This window comes from Oreochromis aureus, linkage group 23 (genome assembly GCF_013358895.1).
Source record: "Oreochromis aureus strain Israel breed Guangdong linkage group 23, ZZ_aureus, whole genome shotgun sequence".
Lineage (NCBI taxonomy): Eukaryota > Metazoa > Chordata > Actinopteri > Cichliformes > Cichlidae > Oreochromis > Oreochromis aureus.
The window spans coordinates 25,031,854-25,058,036 of NC_052963.1; the positions used below are offsets into that span (position 1 = coordinate 25,031,854).

A 26,183-nucleotide genomic window follows, 5' to 3' on the forward strand; every position below is an offset into this window, starting at 1 on the left:
GTGAGTTAGCCTACCCAGAACACATGCTACCAAGGACCTGTTTGTTTTAATGTTCAACTGGAGAAACAAACCAGTCCCTAATTAACAGTTGTCTTTGTTCAGTCGTTGCTTTCATGAAGTTGGTTTTACATTTTCACTCCAAGTGGAATCTGCACCGAGCTTTGGGGATCCTAAAGTTTAAAGAAAGAAAAAAGTTAGAATGTGCATTAAATAACATTCCTGTTATATTTTTGTAGTAGTTTTCTGATAATGCTCATGCATCAACTTTTCAGGGCAAACAGGGTAAATTCATGTATTAATACTTTGATGTTTAGGTCATTGGTGTTGTGATCTTTTGATACTTCTGAGCAGAATTTTATGAAATTTGGTGGAAAGGTGGAGGAAGATCCCATTAAAATTTAGAGTGGATACAGATTAGATTCTTTAAATTTGCAAAATAGTCCACTGGCTTTTGTAAATTATCCCTGTCTACTAATTAGTATTGTGTATGTGTATGTATTTTTGTAACTCTTTCCACACAAGAGTAAAAAATACTAACTGTGAACAGCCCTGTGTGTATTTGATGTCTGCAGGGAAACTATCTGACTGTCTAATTATGTAAAAATGTTGTCACCAGGCAGCAATGTTGCTCTAAAAGTTGCTGAATTAATCAACTTTTCTGCTGCTGTTAACCTGACCAGATCACAGTTTTCTGATGCACGGTGCTCTGTGATTGGTGGGAACCAATTAGCTGCCTGTGATCCCTGTCACTAACACACACACACACACACACACACACACACACACACACACACACACACACACACACACACACACACACACGGGACTATTCACAGGCTCTGAATAATTAATGGATCCCCCTCTCTGCTTTCTAATGATGTCTCTAGGGCATTTATTACATATGTATGTGCATGTGTGCATGTTATGTATGTGCCTCATGATGCACAGCACGCACTCACACACACACACTTCCTGTGTGACATTTTCTCAGAGAATCCCGAGCACGTCTCCAGAGTCTCTGCTGAGTTTCTGCAGCACACACTCGCAGCGTGATGAAGAAATGATCTCTTCTCTTATTTGTCTCATGGTGTGTGTTTGTAACTTATCTAACTTATCAGATCAATCAAGAGTTAAATGTTAGGTGTTTGAAAGGGGCAACAATGAACAGAAACAACTTTTTCACCGTTTAAATAGTTCAGCTTTCTAATTGTAGCGTTACTTTCAGTCTCAAAACCTTTAGCTTACATTTTAAATATCGGACTTCCCACTTTAAATGTTTTCTTTTTTAACATTTCAACATTTTCAACTCAAAATATTTAAACTTTTACCTCGTAAAATGTGAGGACATTTCTTTTATGATATTTAAGCTTTTTTCCCCCAAATAATTATATTTTTCTCTCTGAAATGTTTTGATGCTCATGTAAATATGTCATCATTAATAAAAAGAAAACACTTTTGATAGATCGCACATGGATTTCTGGAGGCTCTTAACTCAAACCAGTTCTTCATTCCCATCCCAAACCTCAACGTAAAGAAAGAAACCACCAAATCTTATTCTTTGGGAACTTTTCACATTTTAACTTAAAAAAAGAATATCAAAATACTTGCAAGCTTGTCAATTAGCAGGACGGAGCTTTTCATGTATTTTATAATATTTTATTGGTTGTTGTAGCTGTTTTTGTATTCATTTGTCATTCAGACATGTCTTTAATCTAAGAAAATGATTCAGAGGACATCACTTTGGTTCTTTTTTGTCATTTTGAGTTATTGTTGTGGACCAATGGATCATCAATAAATAGTGGTTACAGCTTTTCTCAATAGCTAAAGATATTTTCCACTTCTTATGCCAGTTTCCACCTGCTCCTCTTCTCTTTATCTGGGATTAGTGCTGTTATCACTTCACCCCCAGCTGCCCCCTTCTCCTCCTCATCGTCGCCCTCTTTCCTGGTCTGCCTCCTCCTCCTCCTACTCTTTGCTTCCTGGCCATGAACCAATCACCAGCCTCGTTGTAATGCAGCATAACATCAGCCCAGTGTCTGGTTGAGCAGCTATTGTAACCAGATTAAAACACATTATGTGCGCACTCAAACCTCTCGTGGGATTATTGGACATCAGCTGTCTGCGGCCCCCGATCACTCCCTCACACTTACACACACTTGAAGGTGTGTGTTTCAGTTGTGATCTTTAGTTGTTTTCAGATATTCATGAATTCATAATCAGCTGGGCTCCATCTGTGCTGCAGCAGCATCCCGTTTCACTGCCAGTTTTATGCCGTTTATTGTTTTGTTTTTCCACAAACATCTGCTGGTCATATCTGATGCGTTTTTCTCATTGTTTTCCATCTCTTTAATGTTCATTTTGCTCTTCTGTTTATAAGAAGTTGGAAAATTCCTCAAAAACAAACCATAATCAAGCCAGTTTTTCTTCTTTCTTTTTTTTTAAATTGTGAGTTATTTTTTAAGCTTTAAATACTATTAAACTAAAGTATTGGTCTGTCGTTATTCTATAGCCTCTTGTCAAAAAAGGCTATATTTTAACTTAAAAGTGATTAAGTAGTCAATTTCACCCAATTTTGTAAATTCAGAGTAATTCATTTTACAGCACTACTTTCTGTTATTATAATGTTACTTGTTGTCGTCTTTGTATCCCACCAAAGTTGAAGCTTAATGTGGACTTGACCACACATACTCTTAAGTCCAGTTTTGAACCTTCTGTAGCTTTATAGCCACCACCATGTTTCCTTTGTGGAGCCACAAGTGACCATATATGTGTAGGACTAAACTGTCACATAACTTAAACTAGCCTATTTAGGATGCTGCATCCGGAGCACAGACTTATTGGACTGTCTGTTAGTATAATTAACCGCACAGTAAGCCAAATTACTTGTTAGACAACTGGATTCAAAAGTGCTCCAGAAGGGACAGACCGAGCATACACTTTGACGTTACGCTGATGACATGATTCAGTTTATTACCAAATCCCACAAATCGGTTCAAACGTGGTCCAGGTCTATTTCTGTAAGTCAAGGAGGCCACGCCCCTAATAATACAAACTGTTAACCTTAATACAGTTATAAAAAACTTCACTCTCGATATAGTTGTTATGAAGGGGAAAATTATGGAGACCAGCCTCTAAACATGTTTGTTGGACATTTTAATTTCTGTGGGGACACACTCACCATTGGAGCTAGCCTCTTGTGGACATTAGAGGAACTGCAGTTTTTGTCTTTTTAATGAGAAACATTTGAGTAAAAGCACAGGGATAAAGAAAGCTTGTGTATACGATTTGACGTCAGAGACCACCGTAGCTTTTTAATGGTTTGAGGTTGGTAACCACATGATCCCCATGTCTCTTGGAGAGAAGCTGCCCTGTGTGTCTGCACATGCTCAGTGAGCACACACACACACACACACACACACACACACACACACACACACACACACACACACACACACACACACACACACACCCCTTTCAGGTGCCAAGCCAGCCGTGCATCGCCCGGCCCCATCCCATCCCCTCTCATTGCCCCTCCATTTGCATCTCCATGGCAACAGACTGGGCGTCTGGAGCGTGGGGTGGGGCAGGTTTCTCTTCTCTCTCCTCGTCTCCACATTTACTCCATCTCCATTTTTGATTTGCATAAATCTGTTCAAGGTCACCTGTGAGATGGGAGTCTGTGTGTTTGGTTTCCTAATGATGTGGGAACCAAAGAAAGGAAATCCCCACGCATCATTAAAGCTGAGAGGGCAGGGTCTACACACAAGTGCCTGATAATGTCATACATCATATTTAAAAGCAGTTGGTGTTCAGAATCATTTTGTTTCAGAGTCAAAACTGTTTCCTCTCAGCTGAGGACGCCCCGTTTCTTTGGAGTGAGGTCAGAATCTGAGCCACTGTCTGTGTGTTATGTGCAGTAGGTGGCGCTAGAGTAAGCCTCCAAGGAGCACTGGTCTGGCATCTTAAAAAAAATCAATATCCTTAAGTGGATGCTCTGTTTTGATCATTTTCACCAATTTCTTTGCTCTTTCTGACAAGAAAGTGAAGCCGCTCCTCTCCACCAGACTCCATTCACAAAAACAGGAATTTTACCTCACAACAGAATTTGTTTGCCTACTTTTGCCTTGATTGTTTAGTTAGCTAAATTATGTGAACTTGGGGTTTTAAGGAGATAGTTTAGATCTGAATAAATGGGTCAAAAACAAAAATGACAGCAGCTTCTGTTTTCTTTGAGGAAAAATCAGTTTTTGTGAATGAAGTCTGGTAGGTATGAATAGCATGATTTTTTTTTTTTTCTCATTGTGTGTTATTTGTGTGAACTTGTGTGTAGCTTAATGTATACCTCCACAGTTGTTCTTATTATTCAAACCTATTGTTATTATTAACATTTAAACTTAATGAAAGAAAACTGGAATCTGCAACACAACACGCTGGGCTGATTTATTTCTCCAGATGTCTCCACATGCGCAAAACTTCATTGTAATTTGTCTGATTAAAATTACTAATGCAGTTTATCCCTGTTTGCAGAAGCATGTTGTGACTGTTTCTCTTCTCTTCTCTCTCCTCATGTCCTCCTGATGTTGGCTCACCTGTCCACCTCCTCCAATCACAGGTAAGAGAAGTAACACTGCGTTTAGTTGTTGGACGTCTCTGTAGCCTAAAACAGGACTATGTCTCCTTTATTTGCTGTTTGACCTTTGACCTCTGTGCTGTTGAGTCATTAAGATTTTAGCTGTTGAAGCTGAGTTGGCTTCTTTAAGTGAAGCATGCTTATGAGTGTGCAGATGTGCAGCACCTCCTTTTCCTCCTCCTTCCTCCCACCAGAGGGGGACACTCCCTGCCTGCTCCCCCCTTTCTCTCCCTTCTCCTCCGCCCCCCTCTGCTAACTGACCCATTTTCCCCCGTCTCCAGGGGTTGAGGGAGAACGTGAGGCAGTAAGTGGAAGGGAGGGCGTTGTACCTCCCGCTGCTCCCTAAGTCTTTGATGCAGAAGAAAAACCCTGAACTCCTGCAGGATGAGGAAGATGAGCGTGTGTGTGTGTGTGTGTGTGTGTGTGTGTGTGTGTGTGTGTGTCATGTTTGATTAGAGTGCTCCCCGCTGGGTGTTTGCTAAACATGATTGTCACAGGAGCTTGTCTTTAACCTGTTGTCAGGAAGTGTAAAACTAATGTTCTTTTACTGGCTTTTTCACACAAATACAAATAGACCAGCGATTTTCCCCATCATTGCACACCTGATTGTTTGCGTTAAAGGTATAGTGAAATATATTTTAAGATTAATTAACAGGAAGAAAAAAAGGATACTGTACTCATAAATGTCCTGTACTGTACTCAGTGGTATCAACAGCAGCCTTACTTTGGGATATCCTCACTAACGTGACTAATGGCTGTCATCAGTCAGATGATCTTCTCTGGCTAATTGACCTGCGCCAGACTTCTTTTACAAAGTTTACTCCCTCTTTCAGACTAAATAAAGGCAGAGGCTCTTACCTCAGCTGTCAATGCTGGGTGAAGTTATGGTGTACAGTCTAAATTTAATATTTTTGGGTGATGTTTTGTCCCACAGCGGCAGGAAGAGTAAGAAAACAGAACTGCAAGCGATCGTCTATAGACTGTAACTTTAGCAGGTTTCTATCCAACTGGAACCTATGTGTACCTACAAACTCCTAGTTATTATTATTATTATTGTTATAAAGCATACTCAAGAGTTATTGTTGAAAACTTTTGACACTGTGCCCATTTTTGTTTAAATTTTCACTCTGTAGGCTTTAGGGGGCTGAAGGCACCCTGGTCTAAATTAAATTGTACGTACAGGAACTTTGGGGGCGGGCCTTGCAGCTCTGAATATTAGTTGTGAGCATTCAAAGATGTTCATCAGCCTTTTATAGAATGCCAGATGTTTTCTTGGAGACAAAAAAATACAATGATGAAAAAATTAAAACTGAATGCAGATTGAATTTAAACAGCTATGTTATTGATTTTCATTCATGGTAAACAGTTTTTATACACCGCCTCTGCTTTATCAGCTCTTCTCTGACAGTTTAAAATGATTCGTCAAGCTGAAATCCTCCACCACAGTTCAACATATATTTGCAGTTTGATGAGATCTGTCTAGCGTTCCGTATCGAGTAAACGTCTCCGGCTGTTTGAGTCATTTTAACACGTTTTAAGGGCCGAGCAGTTAATCCCAGAGACGGCCGACTCGACTTGAGATACAGAGGTGTGTGTTTCTCCCTCGTGGAGGTGCGGCGTGTCAGACATGCTTTGGCAGTGTCTGCAGAGCTGCATACATATTTCATGTGATGCAGCCAGAGCGTGCCGACACAGCAGATGGATGCTGGGATGGTCAGTCAGCAGATACACACCACCTCTCTGTCTCTTAGTTTACCTCTGAGCTTGTCTGTTCCTGATGTATTGATCAGTATCAGTGCTTTAAAATGAGCCTTGTTTTATAACTTTATGATTTATGCATCTGTACTCATGTAACGCTCGCTGAGACCCAAAGTGACTGAAGTGACTGGCTGGTAGATCAGAGTCTCTTAGTACATTCAAATGACTGCTATTAGTGTTAAACTATATTATTAAGACTTCTTCACACTAGATTCTAGTGTGTTTATATAAAACCAATAAAATAAATGGCCTGATTCTGCATCTGTGGGTGTTTATGTCATTTCAGGATCAAGAATTGGAATTATGATCCATAGAAAGATTCATTCTTCCTAAGTGTTGCTTAATCGTCTCTATTAAAGGGCGTCTGCATGCATTTAGAATTGAAACATCTAAATGTAACTAAATCTAAAACTAATATAGCTTGAAAGGACACCAGCAGGGTGTAGCTTTGGCCTTTATTAAACTGTAAATAGTTGCAGGATATCAGTGAGTAGTATTTTCCCAATAATCCCAATAATCATGAGGGCAGTTGCTCAAAATCCCTTGTTAGAGAGCGAGGTTGGACGGCACTTTAGAGCGGATTACATCGGCACTCACTGCGTCTCCAGAGACCTCAGAGAAAACTAAACATGTGTAAAGTCTATATTAAATATAACCTATAGCTGTCATCCTGTTTCTAAGCCACTAAAATAAAGAAAATAAAGTGAAATTTGCCTTGAAGAAAGAGGCGTTTCCCCAAAGGTGCTCCAAAACCATAAGGAAGATATGAATTCAAGATCTGTTGAAAACCCAGGAAAAAGACGTGTGTGTAGTGTCATAGGAGCAGTAAAGTGTTTCTGAAGAGGTGATTTCTATTCATTCAAGGCTTCAAACGTTATTTTAAAGCTTTTCCTTTGCCTTAAATGCAGCAGCAGAGCTGTTTCCAGACACTTCTTGGTAATCCCATTTAACAGCCATGTCTCCATCTTTTCCTCCATCGGTTTTCAGTCTCCACCTGCCGGCTGCAGTTGACCCCCGGTTAATCCCGCTGTGCTCGCAGATCACCATTTCAAATATCCAGCTGCTTTGTGTCTCCTTCTATAAACCTCGCCGCAGTGACCCTCTCTGATGTGGCGGTGTTTGTCCGCGCTCTTGCCGGGGTTGGGTGCTGCAGGGCCCGATAAGGGCAGTGGCGGCGGCGGGGTCCCCAGAGAGCCAAGGACAGATTAAAGCCCTGCAGACCTCTGCGGACGCTCAGATTCCAACTTTACTGCAAACAGCCTGCACCAGGAAGCTTAAACTCACAGGAAAATGAGAAATAACCTTCCTGAAAGTGTGCCGGCTATAAATCCCTCTCACTGGTATCTGTCAGAGGTCAGGACCCCACACGGGGTCACCAGATAAATCTGGGAGGTCACGAGATGATTAACGAGAGGAAAGAGAAGACAAATCCTCACACACACACAAAAAACTAACAGCTCATTTTGGAGGACGTCGAGATAAAGCAGCCTCTTACCGCAGACAGCTCTGATCTGTTTCTGATCGAGCTGATCGATTGGAATTAACACAGCGCTGACTTTGACGAGACCTTGTCATCGTCCTGACCAAAAGCACCCACCATCTAAGTGCCCTTGAGCACTCTTTTACCTGCAGAGGGTAGAAATAGATGGTTCCCCCCCCCATAATTTCAGTCTTTGTTTGCTTTCTGCTGCAGACTTTACCTTTTAAGAGGGAGGGCACCCTCAAAGGGAGAGCGCCTCACTGTGTTTGTACCAGTTATTGAGCCAGCAACCTAAAGCCTTTAAAACCTATTAATTTGAAAGCTGCATTAGTTTCTGGACTTGATTTTCTTCCTCATTAAAGTCTTAGAAACTCACGTTAGTGTTCTGGGGTTAGAAAATGATATTATGGAAGAAAAACTGATGAGTTAGGTTTGGGTTAAAATGCATCGGTTGCCACATCTTTTAAAGATTGGTTGCCATGGGGACCCCTCCAAAGACGTTATATTCTGCGCACAAAATATCTGAATATCTGGATTAAGGTTGTGAAGCATCAGTCTAAATGGAGAAGCTCAATTCTACTGCTTGTATCCGCGACCTGATGGGCGAGGGAATGACTGTAGATTGACCAAAGTCGACAGATTCAGCTCCATCTTCACCACAACAGATTACTACACAAATATACTTACTGTTGAAATACACTGCTTATACAGCTGTGCTCATGGACCCAAAAAACGTGACATTTTGTGTCCATGAACCGAAGCTCTCATGTCCAGACCAAGGTCTGACCTCATGGTTGCCCGATTGAACGAATAAATTGATTGCAGGTGTTGAGCTGAGTTGTACACAGACTGTCCCTCAGGACAGGTTGCTGTTTTTTTTCCGGTTTGAGAACCAAACCTTCAGAAACACGAGGACTCGCTGGTTGTTGGACTAATGGAGGTGCTGACCATCTTGACCGTCATGTCCATTGCGTCAGGTTAACAGATTAGTCTGTGTCGTGATGTTTGTGGCGGTGTGGCATCCAACTTCCGCCTGCTCGGTGACAAACCTGCAGAAGACGGTTTTCATGTCTCCACCTGCTGTGACAGACTTCCCCGCCAGAGTCAGGAGCCGCATTGGTGGCTGCGACATCACTCGAGTTATCTCACATCTGAGTCCGAGGCTGCGGCGGGATGAAAGGCTGCGAGGTGTGTTTGATGTCATGGAGGTGCAGCGTGCGTTGGCGTGTAATTTGCCATCTCGGCGTGGAGTTTGTTTCCACCTTCCCCCTCCTCACCTTGATGCATGATGTTTCCAGCTTCGTGTGACGACTTTACCCATCTCCGTCCAGCTGTTTCCACCTGTGCTTGAGCAACGGCGACCCTCTGTGTCCATCTGTCGTCAGGTGGAGGTGCGTTTGATGTTCGGTGTCTCGTTAGAGGGGGGAGGGGGCACATTAACCACCTTTATGTGCTTCCCAACCGAAAAGTGGAAGGAGAAAGTTGCCCTCGGCTGCTCGTCTAATCTCGATTAATCCCACTAATCATCCACCCGGCGTCAGAGGCTGAGGCCTGACGGTGAGGAAGAGGAGGGTGAGTTAATCCTCCCCCGCACTCCTCCTCCTTGGAGATGAAGGGAGGCACTTCAGAGATGAGAAGTCGTGATGAAAGAAAGCGCTGAGAGAACGAGTTTCCACTCAGGATTTCGCTTTAATTTAGAAACTGATCAAAGAAGTGCAGGTCACGTGACAAACAGCAACTGCAGACCCACTTCTCACTTCCACCTTAAATATTTCAAAGTTGGAGCGGTGATGGAGCTGCACATGCTCATAGTGTCCCTGGGTCTAAACACAGGAGGACCCCCTAAACACAGCATATGTGTAATCTTTGCTGTGGGGTACCTGAAGGTAAACAGTGTTTTTAAGGAGGATTTATTCTTTCAGTCTGCTCTTTTAACAGCCCAGAAGCCCGCACCTTCATATTTTTCCAGTGTGCAGATCTATGGAAGCCACTTCTCCATCTTTTTCGTTTCCTCATAACTTCATAGGTTGGGGATATATCCAACCTAAAGGCAGAATCACTTCCTCAACTCCACTAAGGCTGAACTCCTTAGTGTGTTATTACTGCGATCATCAACACGAGCCCGGTGTTTCAGGGACTGTAAAACAGGAGGGAGAAACTCAGATCTATGTTGGAATTTAGTGGTTCCTCTGGAGATGGAGACCTCTTTCAGACTTTTCAGTTTCTGCGTCTTTATTTTTATGTTTCTTGCTTACTGTTTGGGATTAAATCAGTGTACTCTCAGGTTCAATTAAACATCACTTAAATGTTTGTGTGTATTCCACCGTCAGAAGCTCCTCTTTCTGCTGCTTCTTCCACCTCAAATTTGATTTTGTGCCCCTCTGGGTGCAGCTTTTGCCTCCATGGCTGCCTGGAGGCTTCAAAGAGCTTGACAGGCAGAGAGGAGAAAGAGGAGGCTCCACCCCTGCTTTAGAGGAGGCGGTGCAGACGGTAAAACCAGAGCTGGAGTTTGCTCTCGCGTGACCCCGCTACTGCCCCGCTGACCTACATGTAGATCAGAGCAGGAAGTAAAGCCACAGTTTAGGGTCATCAGGTCCTCAGCATTTATTTTAGGAAAGTTTCCAGCCTGCTGCAGGGAGAACATGACAGAAACCCGCTCCAGAATATAAAATCCATGCTTCAGTAGCCAAAGTATGGAAGACTGAAACTGCCAGAAAAAGAAAAAAAAAGTCAATTATCAAAATAATAATAAATAATAATGTTGCTTAATAAAAATAGATAATTAAAAAACAAAATAATTGCAAGTATGGTGTCATATTTGATATTTAGTTGAATTTGCATATATATATATATATATATATATATATATATATATATATATATATATATATACACACATGTATGTAGTTTTTTCTAACTCATTATTGCAAAAAGGGCACTCTACTTCAAAGGGTTATGTAAATAAAAGAAAAAAGGGAAGAAAATCCAAATTTAAACAGGAAGGTAAATAAATGCAAGTAATATTTAAAATGAAACGCATACAGAAGCAAACCAAATCGGAAGCATTCATTTATGTGAAATTTGATAAATTAATGAATAGCCATGAATGTTTTTTAATTTTTTGTTGTTGTTGCATTTATATTTGTTATTTATATATTCATTAACACATTTATTTTTTATTTTAGTACTTTTGGTCCTCCATAAGAAAATCTTAATGCCATCCTATTTGTTTTTCATATTTCAGGACAAAAGAATTGTATTACAAAAATAGAGATAAACAAGCTTCAATGGACAAACCAATAAAATAAACACATAAACAAAATAGTGAATAAGTGAATTGAAGCCTAAAATGTCAATTAGTATATTTTTTATGAATAAGCTGTTGCATATATATATTTTATTACTTCATTCTTTCTTTCTAATTTGGGATTTTCAGTCCTCCTTAAATGTGTTTGAATGGGTGAATAAATAAACTGTTTGTACTTAAATTTTCTTTTAATTGGAATTTATTTTAATTTAATTGAATTTTTTTTTTTTTATTTGGGGGTTGTTTTATTTTGGCAGCTTCAGGTCTCCATAGGTTTTAAGCCATAGTGAGGAGAAAATTGTCCTGCTCTGTGTTGGTGCCGCTAACAGAGCCTCTAAAATAGCCCAGGCTCTGCTGTAAGAGTAAATAATAAACACGTGGTTTAACACTCCGGTTCCTGTGAGTATTCCGCTCCATGTTTTCCCATCATCCTTTGCTGCTGCCGCTGGCCGGTGTTGAGTGTGTGTCTGTGTGTGTGTGTGGAGCGGAGATCGCTCAGAGTGCAGCGGCGGACGGTGCGGTGGCTGTCCAGTCCGGTGTTTACTGTCAGCGGATTAAAGTGTGAGCGGAGGTCCGGGTCCGGATCTTCAGCTGGAAATTCAGCGGCATTTGGAGCACAAGTGAAGCCGGTTTGAGGAGCGAGAGGCCCGGCTGGCTGCTGCGCGTCGCTGCGGGGGATGTGCGTACACAATGGGAGACGGTCCGGGACTCGAACAGCGTCTCCCCGCCCGGTTTGGTTTGTAAAGACACCGCAGCTGGAGGCGGGACTCAGCGCGGAGTGAGGACCTCCTCTGACCGGGCAGGACGCCTAAGACGCCGGGCTGAGCTCAGCTGTGAGCCCCGTGGGAGCCGCGGAGGACGCGCCTGCGTGTCGTCAATCCCGCTGGGATGAACCCCGAGTGTCTCCTGCGTTCTAAACCGCTGTTTACACATCTGGATGAAGAGGAAAGCCTGGGTTTGGAGCTGGTTTATGGAGTTAATGCATGTTAGTTTACTGGATTTACCCGCAGACCCATCAGCAGCCTGCAGAGGTTAGTGCTCAGAGGATAAAACGAAAGGAGCAGTTCACAGTTTCCCTTTGAATCCGAATATTTTAAAGTAAAGGAGCAGTTCACAGTTTCTCACATGAGCTTTGAAGGAGGCGATGTACCTGCTGGACAGTAGCAGCTCTGAGAGGATGGAGAGAGGAGCTCCTCAGAGAAAGACTGTGTACCGGATCTCCCTCACGCTGGTGAAGAGGGAGAGCTTAGAGGATGAGGGGTCGGTGCCCCGGCGGGCAGAGAACCCAAAGGTGGGCGCCTTCAGGCGTGAGGGGTCGGCAGAGGTGCAGCGGGGCGGTCTGCTGGAGCAGCTGAAGGAGGTGGAGGACGAGTCGGAGGACTTTTCTTCTTCCCACGGCTACATGCGGAACTTTAGGACGTTCAGCACGGGCCAGCTGGAGCTCGGCAGGCTGAAGATCTGCAGGAAGCAGCTGCTGCAGCGGGGCGCCAAGGCCACCAGTCCGCTGGCGGAGCCTGGGCAGGAGGAGGGCGGCGAGCGGGAGGTGGAGGAAGCACCACAGGCGCTGGTGGAGAACGGTTGCGTTGGCGAGCAGAAGAAGAAGCTCCTGAAGGCGAAGAGCGTTGAGGAGCAGAGCTCGGAGCCCATGAGCAGCGTCGGGAAGCTGACCCACTCTAAAAGTAACGGGACGCCGTCCACAGAAGGCCCCCCGGAGACTCCACCTCCTCTGAAGCGCCCGCCCGGCCTGCTGCGCCGCAGCTTCAGCTTCAGGCACTGGAGCGGTGGTGAGCTGCTGCGCCTGCGGGCGCTCTCCAAAGACAAACACCACAGCAGCTCCGGCTGCATCGGCCAGGACGCCGCAAAGGATGCCGAACCGGCTGCGCCGCTCCCCTCAGCCCGCCTCCTCGACCCCACCAGAGAGAAGAGCAGGACACTGGAGGTCGGCGCCGTCCTCAACAAGACGGACTCCATGTCCGAGCTGAGCCGCTGGGAGAGGGCGCAAGGCAGCAAGAACCGCACACTGGACAACAGCGACCTGCTGCGGCTGGCGGCAGAGAAGGACGCTGCCGGGGCAGCAGGTGGAGGCTTCTTGCTGCGGGGAGGTGGGGGACGCTCCAGCGAGCGGCGCCTGGTTCGCTTCTTCAGCGGGATCTTCTCCAGGAGGGACGGTGCTTCCACATCCACACCGGTGGGGAGCCCTAGCACCAACAGGTCGCTGCGCCGCAGCCGGAGGATGGCGCTGTCACAGTCCAGCACGGAGAGCATGAACGGAGGCAGCACTGACGGTAAACACACATCAGCTGGGTCACCTGACCACAAGGGTTTGAGTGTGTGGATGTTTGAGTGTGAAGTGTGTGTTTGTTTTAAACAGCAGGGTGGTGTTTGGTTGAGACTCTGCTGCTGTTTGTCTTTCATTACTGGGAGCTCAGTGAAATCAACACGAGGCAGAGCGCCATCACCTCCATCCAAAGGATGGTGAGACAGAAGCCAATGAAGGGTTAAAAATGTCAGACAGGAAGTAGGAACAGGGAGCAGTTTGACTTTTATCTGCAGCATCCTCTTTCCATGGAGAGGGGACGAGTGGAAAACATGACAGATGAGAGGAAGTGCATTAGTTGTTGTTCTCACAGATGGATGTTTTCTCCATCAGCCTCTGTCCTCTGTAGAGGAACCTTAAAGGCTCCATAAATGAGTCCGTGCAAGACCACACAGACTAAACACAGAAACAAACACATAAAGCAGAAATCATTTGTAGCTGTCTCGGTTTGTTTAGAGGCTTTTATTCTGAAGGAGCTCTGTTTTGTCCTGCTCTTAGGGTCTCTGTGGCCTTTCCTCAGGCGGGGGGTTCTGCAGGTCTCTCAGAGGTAGACTAACAGGTTTAGAGTCTGATCACACAGAGGAGGTGGGGGTGGGTGGATGGTTGTGGTGGTGGAGGGCATGGCTTCACATGTTTGAGATTCCTGAGGCGTTAACCCCCCAACCCAGAGAGCTGCCAGATGACGGCGTCTGGCAGGTAAGCTGTTGTTTCTGCAGACGACCTGTTTGTCCTGAGAGACGTCCTGAAACCGGGGGGGGGGGCTGAAGTGTGGCTGTTCACACCTTCAGCAGTGTGGGAAAACCTTTCAAATTAAAATAACTAAAGGCAGCAGAACAATTAAATGCTGCTTTTCTCATTGTTCCCTCACATTTTGCAGATTAATCAAGAAAATATCTGTCAGCCCAATTTCTTACTTTGTTACTTTTTCTCTTTCATGTTCACACTGACCAAGAAAACCTCAGCAGGGAGGCCTTTATTTTGAAGTTCAACATTCAACTTCTGTTTCTTTTGGTTTTTGAATGACTTGATTCTCTCTGCTGGCAGCGTGTTCAAAGGTTTATGCCTCCGCAAGGCGAAGGCAAGCCAGGCTTTTAACTCCTAGTTTGAAGGCACAAAGCATCGTGTTTAAAACGCTGCGGAGCATTTTAACAACGGCTCCTCACCGCAGAGCGCACACACTCTTACGGCTTGTGTTTAACATGCTGCGCTCGGCTTTCAGGCCAGCGTTCTGTCAGTTTTGAAGTTTAAAAAAAAAAAGGGCTCAGTGTTCCTATCAGAAACACCGGCGTGCTCTGGTGCTCATATTGGTTGTTTAGCATGCTGTGCTACACAGTAATATTAACAATTTAATTTTATTTATATAGCGCCAAATCACAACAACAGTTTCCTCAAGGCGCTTTATATTGTAGGTAAAGACCATTCAATAATAATAGAGAAAACTCCAACAATCATATAACCACCTATGAGTAAGTGCTTTGGCAACTGTAGGAAGGAAAAACTCCCTTCTAACAGGAAGAAACCTCCAGCAGAACCAGCTTCAGAGAGTGGCCGATGATGATGATGATACTAATAATAATAATAATAATAACCAGGAACAGTGCATTTAAAGAAAATAATCCGTGTTGTTTAATTTGGCTAGACTCTTAGGTCTAAATGAGCCTCTAGCATCGACGTACGTGCTTCTTGTTGGGTGTTTGGCTTCATTAGCTCCACATTAATCATAATAACCAGAAATGCTGTAAATGATTTAGAAAATAATGACGAGTTGTTGGGCTCTGCATTCTTTTAGTCTGAGGTATGAAATGTGGTGTAATGTTAACTTCACAAGCTCATGTTACCTTTTTTTAAGATTCCATGTTCTCCGTAGTAATAATTTTAATAAGAACAATAACTGTAATTAGTGTTTAATAGTTAGGAAATAATGTGTTTGGACGCTGTGAGCGACAGCTTCCTCGTCTTGCTCTGACGTGCCACTCTAATCTCTGTCGATCAGTTTTGCTTGTCGTTTGACTCGACACCTGTATGCGCTTACCTCATCCTGCTGCTGCGTCCTGATTGGCTGATTTCAGAGCACCTATGTTATTACTCATCAGTGTACAGAGGGGAACTTTTTTTTAAATTTTTTTCCGTCCGAGGCGAGGGATTGTTGTCTGATAAAGACGGCCCCTGACCTCGCTGTCTTAATGGACTCGACTGGTGTGTGTGTCTGTTGGGAGTAAATGTAGGGGAATGTGTGTGTGTGTGCGTGCGTGCGTGTGTGTGTGTGTGTGTGTGTGTGTGTGTTTGACCTACATCCGCAGCCATGCAGAAGTAATATGGGCTGTAAAAATGCACACACACAGTCTTGGATGCCAATTACTGCGTCTACGTTTGCATCAATTTATCTGCTTTTTCTCAGAGACTCTTCTTCTCTTTCTTTATCTTCCCAACACACACACACGGCTGCACACATACAGACACACACTCGTGATTCTTCAGCAGCTGAAGCTCCTCCAGATGAATCGAGCTGTTTCTCAGTTATAGCTTTGATCCTCCTCTCTGCTTTGCCTCCATACATAAACCTCACACACACACACACACACACACACACACACACACACACACACACACTACAATGGGTATAATAGGGAGAAAATCCTATTAGAGGAAATGCTGCAGGGAGCAGAGATGGAGGGATGATGGAGAGACGACCCTTCTCCTTCCTTACTTCCTTCTCCTCATTTCTCCTTTTATTTTTATTTTTTTCCTTGCTCGTCTCCTTCTCTTTATTTGACATCATTTTCTGTTTCCTTCCTTAAAGTGTCACCTGTCCGCTGTCCTAACTTTGCCTTGTTTGTTCTTCATTTCTTCATTCCCTCACCTTTCCATCCATCCTTGTTTCCTTCTGCCCTTGCTTGTTAGTCTTGTGTCCTCCTAATTTAATTCTTTCTTGTTTCCTTAACTCCTCCTTGAATCTTTTTCTTGTTTCCCTTTTATCAGTCTTCCCTTCATTGGGTCCTTATTTCCTTCTCTTTTCACCTCATGTTTTTCATTCCTTTATCCCTCCATTTGTCTTTCCTTGACTCCTTTTTCCCACCTAGCTTTCTTTCTTCGCTTGCCCAGTTTTTTCCTTTTTTCTTTTAATTTCTTTCCTCAACTTTTTTTTCATGTCCTTTTTTTCTCCATCCTCTGGTCTGCTTGTTTCCTTCTCACTGCCTAATTTCCTTCATCTGCTCCTCTTTCCTTTCTTTGACTCCGTTTTCTTTCCTTCTTTCCTTTCTTCTATTTATTGTGTCCTTGCTTTATTTTCTTTCCTTGCTTCCTTCCTTATGTTCCTCTCCTTGATGAGTTTAGTGAACTCCAGACAGAAAGAAGATGTTAGATTTGATCCCGAAAGCTCCATTTACTTCATTTGTCCATGCTGAGGTCAGTTCACAGGCCATTCAGTCTTTAAAGTTGGCTCAGTTTCTTCTCACTCAGGTCCAATAAAGAGCAGTATAGTCCATGACACAGCTACACAGAGCAGGTTTAGTTTGAGTTTGTTCTGCAGAGCCGAGGAAGCAGAAGTGGGCCAGATGCTGTCCTGGTTCTGGGTCTCCGGCGGGGACTCTGGCTGTATCATTACTGCAGGCGGGTCAGGCCAGCGGAGCGTGGTGTGTTAAAATAACCGGACCTGAGTGTGACTTCAGACCGCGGCCTGGAAACCATCAGCCTTCTTTATTTTTAACAGCACTCGCACCAGAGTCTGTGAGGAAAACTGTGCATTTAACAGACAGGACTCTCTCGGTTTCACAGCTGCAGAGACGAACTCTTCCCTCTTTTCTCTGCAGTGTTTTTAAATAACTGCATAAGCATGTGACAGAGCTGTTCGCTCATTAAAGAGCTCGGAGATGCGTCGATGTTGTAACCTCGGAGTTTTCACTGCTAACCCTTCAGTGTTAGAGCAGCGACGCCTCGGCCTTCTGCCGCTCCCTCCTCGCTGGCAGCTTATTAGCTGGCTGCTGTGTCGCCTCAGTGCTGGAGGTTGTTCAGGGGTCAAAGAGCATGTGTGGGAGGTCAGTGTGTGTGCCTCCTCCTGCTTCTCCTCCTCCTCACTTCCTCTTCAGAGCCAAGTCGGCCCGTGTGGCGAGGCTTTGTGGCCTCTGTGAACAGAGCCGTGAAGCAGCACGGTCCACCTGTGTGCAATGAAAACCATCGATCACAGAGCTGACAGCTGATTTGCTGTTCAAGTCATTGATCGTGTTAGTTTAAACCAGACGTGACCTGAAGGTCCTGTTGATGTTGACCATGTTTGCCTGGGTCAATATCAGCCTGGTCTTTTCCTCACTGAGCAATATGACCTATTAACTTATTATCGGCATGGGATCAGCAGATACCAAAAGCTGAGGTGTTAGAGATGGAAAAAATCGGAGCTTTGCATCCCTAACTTAAGCATATAAAGCCTCAAATGGTCCTGGGCCCGGTCACACTGCAGTCTTTATAAAATCTCGGTTTATCTCTTACTAAATTTAACGTGGCCTTCGTCACTTTAATGGTCAATATAATAAACGTCTAGACTCTAAATGGTTAATAAAAGATCAGTAACGGTTTTCAAATGGACCAAAATCCAAAGGTCATGGTGCTTGGTGTGTTCCTAATATTTTGACTCTCTAGTATTTTAATAGATGATCATTTTGTGTTAGACTGCACACTCCTCAGGCTTCTTCATATCAGTTACTGGCTGAGTGAGCTTAGCTTGTTTGTGTCCTGTAGTCCACGACTGGCCCAGTGACATTGGCATGCCGGTTGGAGTCCCGCCCCTCCCCTCCCTGCAGCTTACAGCTCTTACATAAGGCTCAAATCCATCCGAGGACGCTCGCTGTTATGCTCTGAATCACCCCTCTGATACGCAGCATCAGCAGCAGAGCGAGCCAAAGTTGAGATGCGCCCGGGACGGCGGTAGCGCCTGATGTAACCACACTGAAACAAACGCCGCCTCCTCCTCCTCCTCCTCCTCCTCCGTTCTTTAGAGAACAAAGGGAGCAGAGCAGCCGAACTGATGAGCTAAAGATGCTAATAAACCTGGAATCAGTTTACAGACTGATCTGTGACTCAGACCAGCTCTTTACTTCACCTCTCCCTCCAATGCTTTTTGTCTTGAGTTAAATTTGGACATTTTTTTGTCTTAGCACTAAAACAAAGAAAGTAAATAAAACAGTTTGTGTTCCTTTTCATTAGTCTTCTATCTTCCTGTCAGAACACACCCAAAAATGTTGTTTCCTAAATTCAGTACAGCCTTAACAAACTGAAGTGGTTTCTGGAAGGATTCTTGTCAAACATTAATAAGCGAACAGATTTTTATTCTGTAGTCTGAGCCCTCACGTGAGTTTAAAGTTTAGTGTCTGTATCCGATTGTTGCCTCCCCTTGGTCGATGGGATCAGGAGTGTGTTGGGTGTGTAGTTTTCAGTAGCTAAAAATAAGAAAAGCCTAAAGATGAGTCATTTTGTAGACAGACAAGTGGATGTCGAGAGGGAAGCAGATTCACACATAAAGATGGAAACGTGGCTTTTTTGGCAGAGTGCAGAGTGTTTTGACCTCTGTACAGAGTGACTCCTGCATGTGGATTTCACTGATTGTTGCTGTGGATGATTGCTGATGGTTATTTGTGTGTTTCATCCTTTGGCTTTTCATTTTTGTGACAGATCCAGGAGAGAAGGACAACTGCTGCCTAAGCGAAAACCTGTAGTGATCCCGTATGTGTCAGGAGTATAGGAACAGTTGAGACGCATTTTCTCTAAACACCGTATGAGTTGATAGTCTAAATATTTTGTGGACATAAATGTAGTCACTGATGATGAAAGCATGAACAAGATCATGACTGCGTCTCCTAAAGTCTGCATTCCTGTACATCTAAACAGCGTGACCTTGGCCTAGATTACTTGAGTTTAGTCACCAATGGCGAACCCTTCCACACCTTTTTGAATGAATGAAGACCTACTCAGAGTTGGTAGGAGCAGGTCGGGGTGGATGACGTGCGTGTTCAAAACACAATAACTCTCACCAGAGACCAGAGCCTAAATCCTGGTGTCTTTTCTGAGGTCCGGGCTGTAAAAGTGTCTCTGTGAAGGTTTGGAAAAGGCAACGCTTTCATCGTAACCTATTTGCAGTCCCATCAAGAGGATATTTTGGGGGGAAATGTAGCCTGATGCTTTTTTTGAGGAGATAGAGGTGAAGGAGGAGGACGTGAGGAGGCAGTGGGAAAAATCTGAGTGTAAGAACATGTCAAAGTGTGTCAGAGTGAGAGTTAGATGAAGGCTGTTTGTTTCCAGGTGGAGTTCCTTCCCGCCTACACTTCTGTCTTTATTCTGCAGCCTCCGCCTGCAGTCTGGCTGATGGGGGTGAAGGTATTATGTTTGCTCTGACAGCCCTTCAGTTAAAGAGCTGTTTCACTGTAGAGAGCATTTCATTACAATGAGAACACTGATGCACTTCAGCCGTTTAATACCTGCTGTAATCCTCGACTGTTAGACAAACATGTGGTGTGTTAATAGGCTTGAGTTACGTCTTTCCAGTCCTTATGTAAAGATTATTCAGGTAAACTGAAGCTACTGTAGAGTGTAAGCTCAAACTGCTACTTCCCTTATTTAATGAGCAGCTTTTGTTAATGTAAGAGCGAACACTCGGAGCCTTTTACAGCCTCTCAGACGTGTTTGTTTCTGTTTTTGGGTCTAAATGAGACATTTGAAGCCGCCACTTAGGACAAAACTTCATGATCAGATTGAAGAGACATTAATGGATGTAATTATTGATATTTCACTGGGACCTTAAAGGGTGGTCTGGGTTTATTTCAGCCTGATGTTTCGCCTTTTAATGAGGGAAAAGTTGATGCAGAGCATGCTTCTTTGTTGTGGAAATCCAGGGAAATGAGGAGTCGTACAAAGCGCTGTATCTTTGGGCTGAAAGCATAAGAAACCTGCATGCTATCCTGAGCCAAAGTGGTCTCATGTAAGTAAAATACTCACAATTATCTGCAACGTGCAGCAAAATCAAGTTTTTCCAGGTTCAAACAATGAAAATAGGATAGATTTGGAGACATGAATCATGCCAAAAACGACACATCGACACCTCAAAAATCCAATATTTTTACACTCTGCATCACACACAACCCTCTGAAAACCCAAAGTCAACGGGCAGCAGCCAAAATCATGTTTGTATTAAAATATTTCCAAAGTTTGTCGAGCCACAAATTTGACTTAAACCTTAAAAATCCTTTTTTTCTTCTTTTTTTTGCCTACAAAATGTTGCATTACAAAAACCATCTGCCAAAAATAAACTGTATGGAGTAACCAGATCATGTAAAAAAAAAAAAATAAAAAAAAATCTCTGGGCTCTTCAGCTTAACTGAGGAACCATGATTGGTCGAGCTGTGACCTACAGTCATGTGACTATAATTCTCTAAAAACTCTGTTAGCTCTTTGCTTTATTCAGACAGACACAAGGAGAATCTGAGTGATGTTGCTGTGACCTCACAAACGCCGGCGTCCTGCACAGACGCAGCATCATCACTCTGATTAAATGGACTCCTGACCGAGTGTGTTTCAGAGTGTGTGTGCAGCAGTTTGTAGCCGGCGGTGTGACGGCGGTTTTATTTGATTTGAGATGAGGATGAGAGCGGCCGGCGTGCTGCCAGCCAACCAGCACTGTGTGTGTGTGTGTGTGTGTGTGTGTGTGTGTGTGTGTGTGTGTGTGTGTGTGTGTGTGTGTGTGTGTGTGTGTGTGTGTGTGTGTGTGTGTGTGTGTGTGTGTGTGTGTGTGTGTGTGTGTGTTGGGGGATGGTTGTGTTGGGCTGATTAAAAGGCTGATATTTGGGTCAGTGTGTGTTTGTGTTAAGCCGGTGACGGTGAGTCTGACGAACACTGCTTATTGATATTGAGTCTATTAATGGACTCTGTTCATCGATTAGGACTTCATTTCATCGTTGATCGGCTCACCGATGACACAGCTCTGCCTCACAGCTCACTTTCACTGTGTAAAGTTACTTTTTAAATAATTAATTCACTTATATTCATGTAATAATTCTCCACAGTGGGTCTCTTGGTGATTTCCGAGGTTTCATGTTGGACATCTTCAGATTTTTGAGGCCCAAGCTGACATTTATATTAAAATCAACCAACATACGATGGTCTTCCATATCCTGTCTGATCTAAATGAATGGCGAGAGAGCCTAACCTTCATTTCAGTGGTCACTGAGACATAAAAACTGCATTTATAGCACCAGAAAGCTTTAAAAATATCATCAGTCAGCCCTGAAAACAGCTGCTGGAGGCTTCTCTCCTTTAAATAATGCCTTTGTCCAACGAGACGTTCCAAGACGTTATTTTGGACGCAATCTGGGCACCTGAAGGTCAGATTGGAGAGAAGCCACATTTGTACCTGTAATTACTGACGTTTCATTGTTTCAAATCATTTCAGTTGATTTCAACCTTGTGTTTCTCCCAGTAACGAGTCTAAACTGGAACGCAAACCTCTGCCGTGAAAGTTCAGAGAAACTAGGAGTGGTACAAATGTTTGTCAGCACAACATCCCAAGATTTATACTTATATTCCTGGACGTGACGCCCCTCCCCTCTTTTATCAGCAATTTCCATCAGTCTGGGCTCATATCTACTAGAAATGGAAGATTTTCCAGGTTTAAAGCATGAAAAAGTCTAAATTTATACACAGAAGTTTCTTTTTCTGGCACACCTGAATCCCAGGACCCACCAGCAGGAGCTAGAGGCACATTTTGTTTTATAGCCACAAGCTTTCCAACCTGCACAAACCTTCTGTGTGACCTGCAGCAATCAGATTTAACCTTTTAACCAAAATGAAATTGCTCGACACGCCTTATTTAAAAATCTGCCCTAAATAAACCATCAGCTGTAAAAAGATCCTGCAAAAAAGAAAGAATTTTGTGGACTTCGGTGCAGCTGAGAAGTCATGACTGACAGCCAAGACCAACTGTCACATGACAAAAAATCCGTGAATTTTCTGTGCACCAGGCTGTGTTTACACACTGTATTTTAAGGAGGTATTCAGAGGACGTGGAAGTGAGAACAGAGCAACTAAAACACCTTTTCCCCTTATTTGTTTGCATGAGCAACACTTTTTATCAATGAACTGTAGTTCTTCCAGTTTAGAGGGTGAAAAGTTCACATTTGGAGGCTTAAGAGCCAATGAACTCCTTCATGGAGTCTAAGCTGAGGGTCCGGGTTGTCCAAGTATCTTTGCTCTAGCAGTGAAGGAAGTGCAGCAGGTGAACATCTGTCTGTCTGTGGCTCACATGCAAAGGTTCGTAAGCATGTGATCAAACCACAAAGAGTCCGTTGGACAGTTTTGCATAATTTCCCTGCTGCCTCCTCTGAGCGCAGGTCAGAGGAGACCCTTCACAGTGTCGCTGTGCTCCTCCAGGAGCGGCTCCGGTGATTAGCTCGCTCTGCGTCTCCATTTCTCAGGCGTGAACACAGCTGCCCTGTCAGAAAGAAACGCACCTGCAGGCGCTGCATCTCTGAGACTCGTTTCACTCCAAAGCCTCGCCGTTGGGTCCCCGTGCCAGCAGCTCCGCTATCGCCGTGGTGACTTCCTCTTTGCCCTCCTGTGGCCTCGGGGAACAGCTGAGTGAGTGGTTCACACACAAAGCTCTCTGTTGTCCGAGGCTCTGCAGGTTTCCGTGCCCTGAGTGGAAACCTCGGTGTTTTAAACCCAGCCTCTCTGCGATGGATCTGCAGACCCCCAACCCCCTCCCCATCCCCGCCATTTCAAAGCCACTAATAACACCCCCAATGCAGCATTGGTACACAGAACTGAGCAGCTTTGACAGGTCTGAGGTCAGTGGAGGAGGCCGGGCTGTAAGTGTAGATGATAATGATGATGTTGGAGGACAAACTGCTCGTATGTCAGCATATTTCCTGCTTTACAGTGCTGATGAAGGCACATTCAGTGTATTTAAAGCAGCGCAGCAGTGTTGCCCTAGGCGGACTCAGTTTTCTTTCTCGTCTTTTTACAAATTATTAAACAAAACTAAAGCAGTGACACATAATCACACAGATTCAGCTGCAGACACAAAACAGGATAAGGCGAAAGATCCGATTCTGTTTCTTAGATATGAAACTTTAAGCTTTTATTGGTGTGAAATGTTGAATACACTGCAGTGTAAAAGCACAATATACTCTTAAACTGATTTACATTTTAATGTTTGAATAATCGGATTTTCCCAGCCGGGGCAACACAAACACATTTCCATGTAAAGTGATCACTGAGAGAGAAGGTTTGAGGCAGCAGGACGACTTCTAGTTATTTCTGCACGGGGAGCAGTTTGAGGATATTTTAGCAACGATCTGGACCGAAGGATCAGATCACACCTTTGTTATCATCCCTTGGCATCCTGAGCTTCTCCGAGCTCCTCAGCCTCTCCCCGGGAACACACCGGGAACGAGTACTTGGCCATCGAATCTCTAGCTGTTTGTGGCTGTGTCCGCATCAGACTGTACTCCAGGCTTCAGGCACCGGGTTATTTTGAGGTTGGCTTGTGTCAAAAATAGACCCAGTGCTGTTTCCAGAAATCAAAGAGTTGCTCTGGGTCTTTTCTAAAATGTGGATTTTGTTGAAGCCTCGCCTGGAGTGAACTTCATCAGTGCTGGTGTCTCAGTGATGTAGCACCCACAAACTTTGGACTGTTGGTAAAATTTGGCGACTTGTAGAGACAACCAGAATGGTGGGAGGTTCCCAAATTAAACTTTTCTCAACTAACAATTTGTTGATATACAAATAATGGAAATCGAAAAAATGCTGAACATGCACTAGACGCCAACCATCAGCTGCACAGCAGTGCTCAACGTGCGAATCTCGTCTCTTGTGCCTTCGATCTTCGGTCACTCTTGAGAGCTCGTGGCCATCGGTGAGCGTAGAAGTTAAGATCAATGGGTAAACTGAAGCTTTGTACTTGAGCTAAGCGCCCTATACTAATAGAATATATTTTCAGCGTTTATCTGAACCTAGAGAGAAAACACTCTGAGTTTCAGAGTTAACACAGCTGCAGTCTAAGGTTAACTGGGCTCCTTACATGCTTACATTCTCCTTCCATGATTCATGATACCAGTCATTCCTGAACGCCGGCTTTATTATTTTCAGGACTTTAACAGTCTTCGACTCTGCAGGGAGAAGCCAACGGCATTTCTTCCCCCCATGCACGATCATGTAAATCATTCAGTAGCAAAGTCAGGCCTGCCGTTTGCTTTGCGTCCTGCGTGTTTTTGTACATTTGTAGAAGTTTTGTCAGCGTCAGCATGTGACAGAAAGCATGTGGGCGTTTTATAAAAACCAGAACCGGCCTCTGTTCCCGCTCAGTCCTCTCAGGTTTTCCCATCCTGCTGAAGCTTGTCGTGTGCTGACCTCCGCCTTTTCTACCCTCTGAATGCACGTGTGTGCTTCTCTATTCAACTCGACAATGTGTGTGACATGAGACTTGGGTGCTGACATGAATACTGAGGAGCTACTCACACCAGAAGGCCACCGGGGTTGGAGGTCAGCTCCATCTAACCCCTGTTACTCTCATGAAGTGAATAGAAATAGCGCTTAATAGAACTTAAACTGTTTGCAGTAAAAGCGTTGAGCTGCTGAGCTGTAAAGATGGAAAACTGCCTGTTCATGACTGCACTTCAATCATAGAGGTTGCTGGTTCAGTTCTTGGCACCCAAAGGATGATTTTAAATATGTCAGGGGCTGAAGAAGTGCCCTCAAGCAAGGCAGAATGACAGATTTTTTTGCTATAAAAGTTTCCATATAGTGTATAACGTTTTTGGCTAAATTGTGGTTGCAATATAAAGTGATCTGAAGTGTAGATTTAAGTGAAGGTGTTGAAGAGTCAGTTGAAGATAAACCTTTGAGTCTCAACCAAATGTGTCCCTCAGTTTAGTCTAGTTTTGGTGATGGTGATTACTGAAAGAAGGAGAAGTGGTTCAAATGAATTTGATGTAAAAGAGTTTCAGGGCAGACGGATTCACATCAGAAGGAGCAGAAGAGTTGAAGCTGAAACTTGAAAGTCAGCTTGAAGAAAATATTTAATGTCAGTCGAAGTGTTTGAAGGAAGTCAAGATCACAGCTTTACGAGGATTATTGAAGGTATGTGAAGGGGCAGTTTAAATGATCGTGATAAAGACTGTCAGTAAAGAGGTGATTAAACTGAAAGTTTTAAAAAGAGCTGAAGGGTCTATTGAGGTTGAAGTGTCAGCAGTGAAAAAAGGTGTGACAAAAGTGCTTTAAAGAGTAATTTGAAGTTTCAGGTTAAGTAAAATATCAGGATAAAGTTAGAGACTGAGAACCGAAAGCAGCTGAAGCATCAGTTGAATCTGAATCTCTGAAATTTCTGAGTCTGGAGCCAATGCTGGTCCCTGTTTATATACGAGACTAGCAAAGTGTTGTTTGAAAGGAAGATCATTGCTAAAGGAAGTTGAAGTGGCAGGTCAAATGGATGTGATGAAAGAGTTTTAGGGCTGATTTCTATATTAATAAAATTTGAAAGGAGTTGAAGAGCATCTTAAAGCTGCGTTTAGTTGTTAGCAGTGAAAGAACTGCAAGTGTTGCTGAAGTTTTATAGGATTACTGAAGGAAGTTGGAAGTTTTAGTGAAGAGTTACAGATGCTTCCAGCTCGGATCACTTCCTCCAATCAGGATCAGTTCCAGATAACGTACTGAA

The 26,183-nt window shown here is 43.9% G+C and overlaps 1 protein-coding gene across 3 annotated transcripts in view; it reads left to right on the top strand.

The window, feature by feature from the left end:
* agap1 (ArfGAP with GTPase domain, ankyrin repeat and PH domain 1) overlaps nucleotides 1-26,183 on the top strand; it is a 170,219-nt gene that overhangs the window by 35,694 nt on the left and 108,342 nt on the right. For 2 of the 3 annotated variants that reach the window (XM_039606865.1, XM_039606866.1), the window contains exon 1: nucleotides 11,630-13,460. The exons of the other annotated variant lie outside the window; for it this stretch is intronic. In XM_039606865.1, coding sequence (XP_039462799.1) covers nucleotides 12,320-13,460 — 1,141 coding nt within the window. In that variant the 5' untranslated portion in view covers nucleotides 11,630-12,319. Of the gene's footprint in view, nucleotides 1-11,629; nucleotides 13,461-26,183 lie in introns of those variants that run through there. 3 annotated transcript variants of the gene reach the window in all.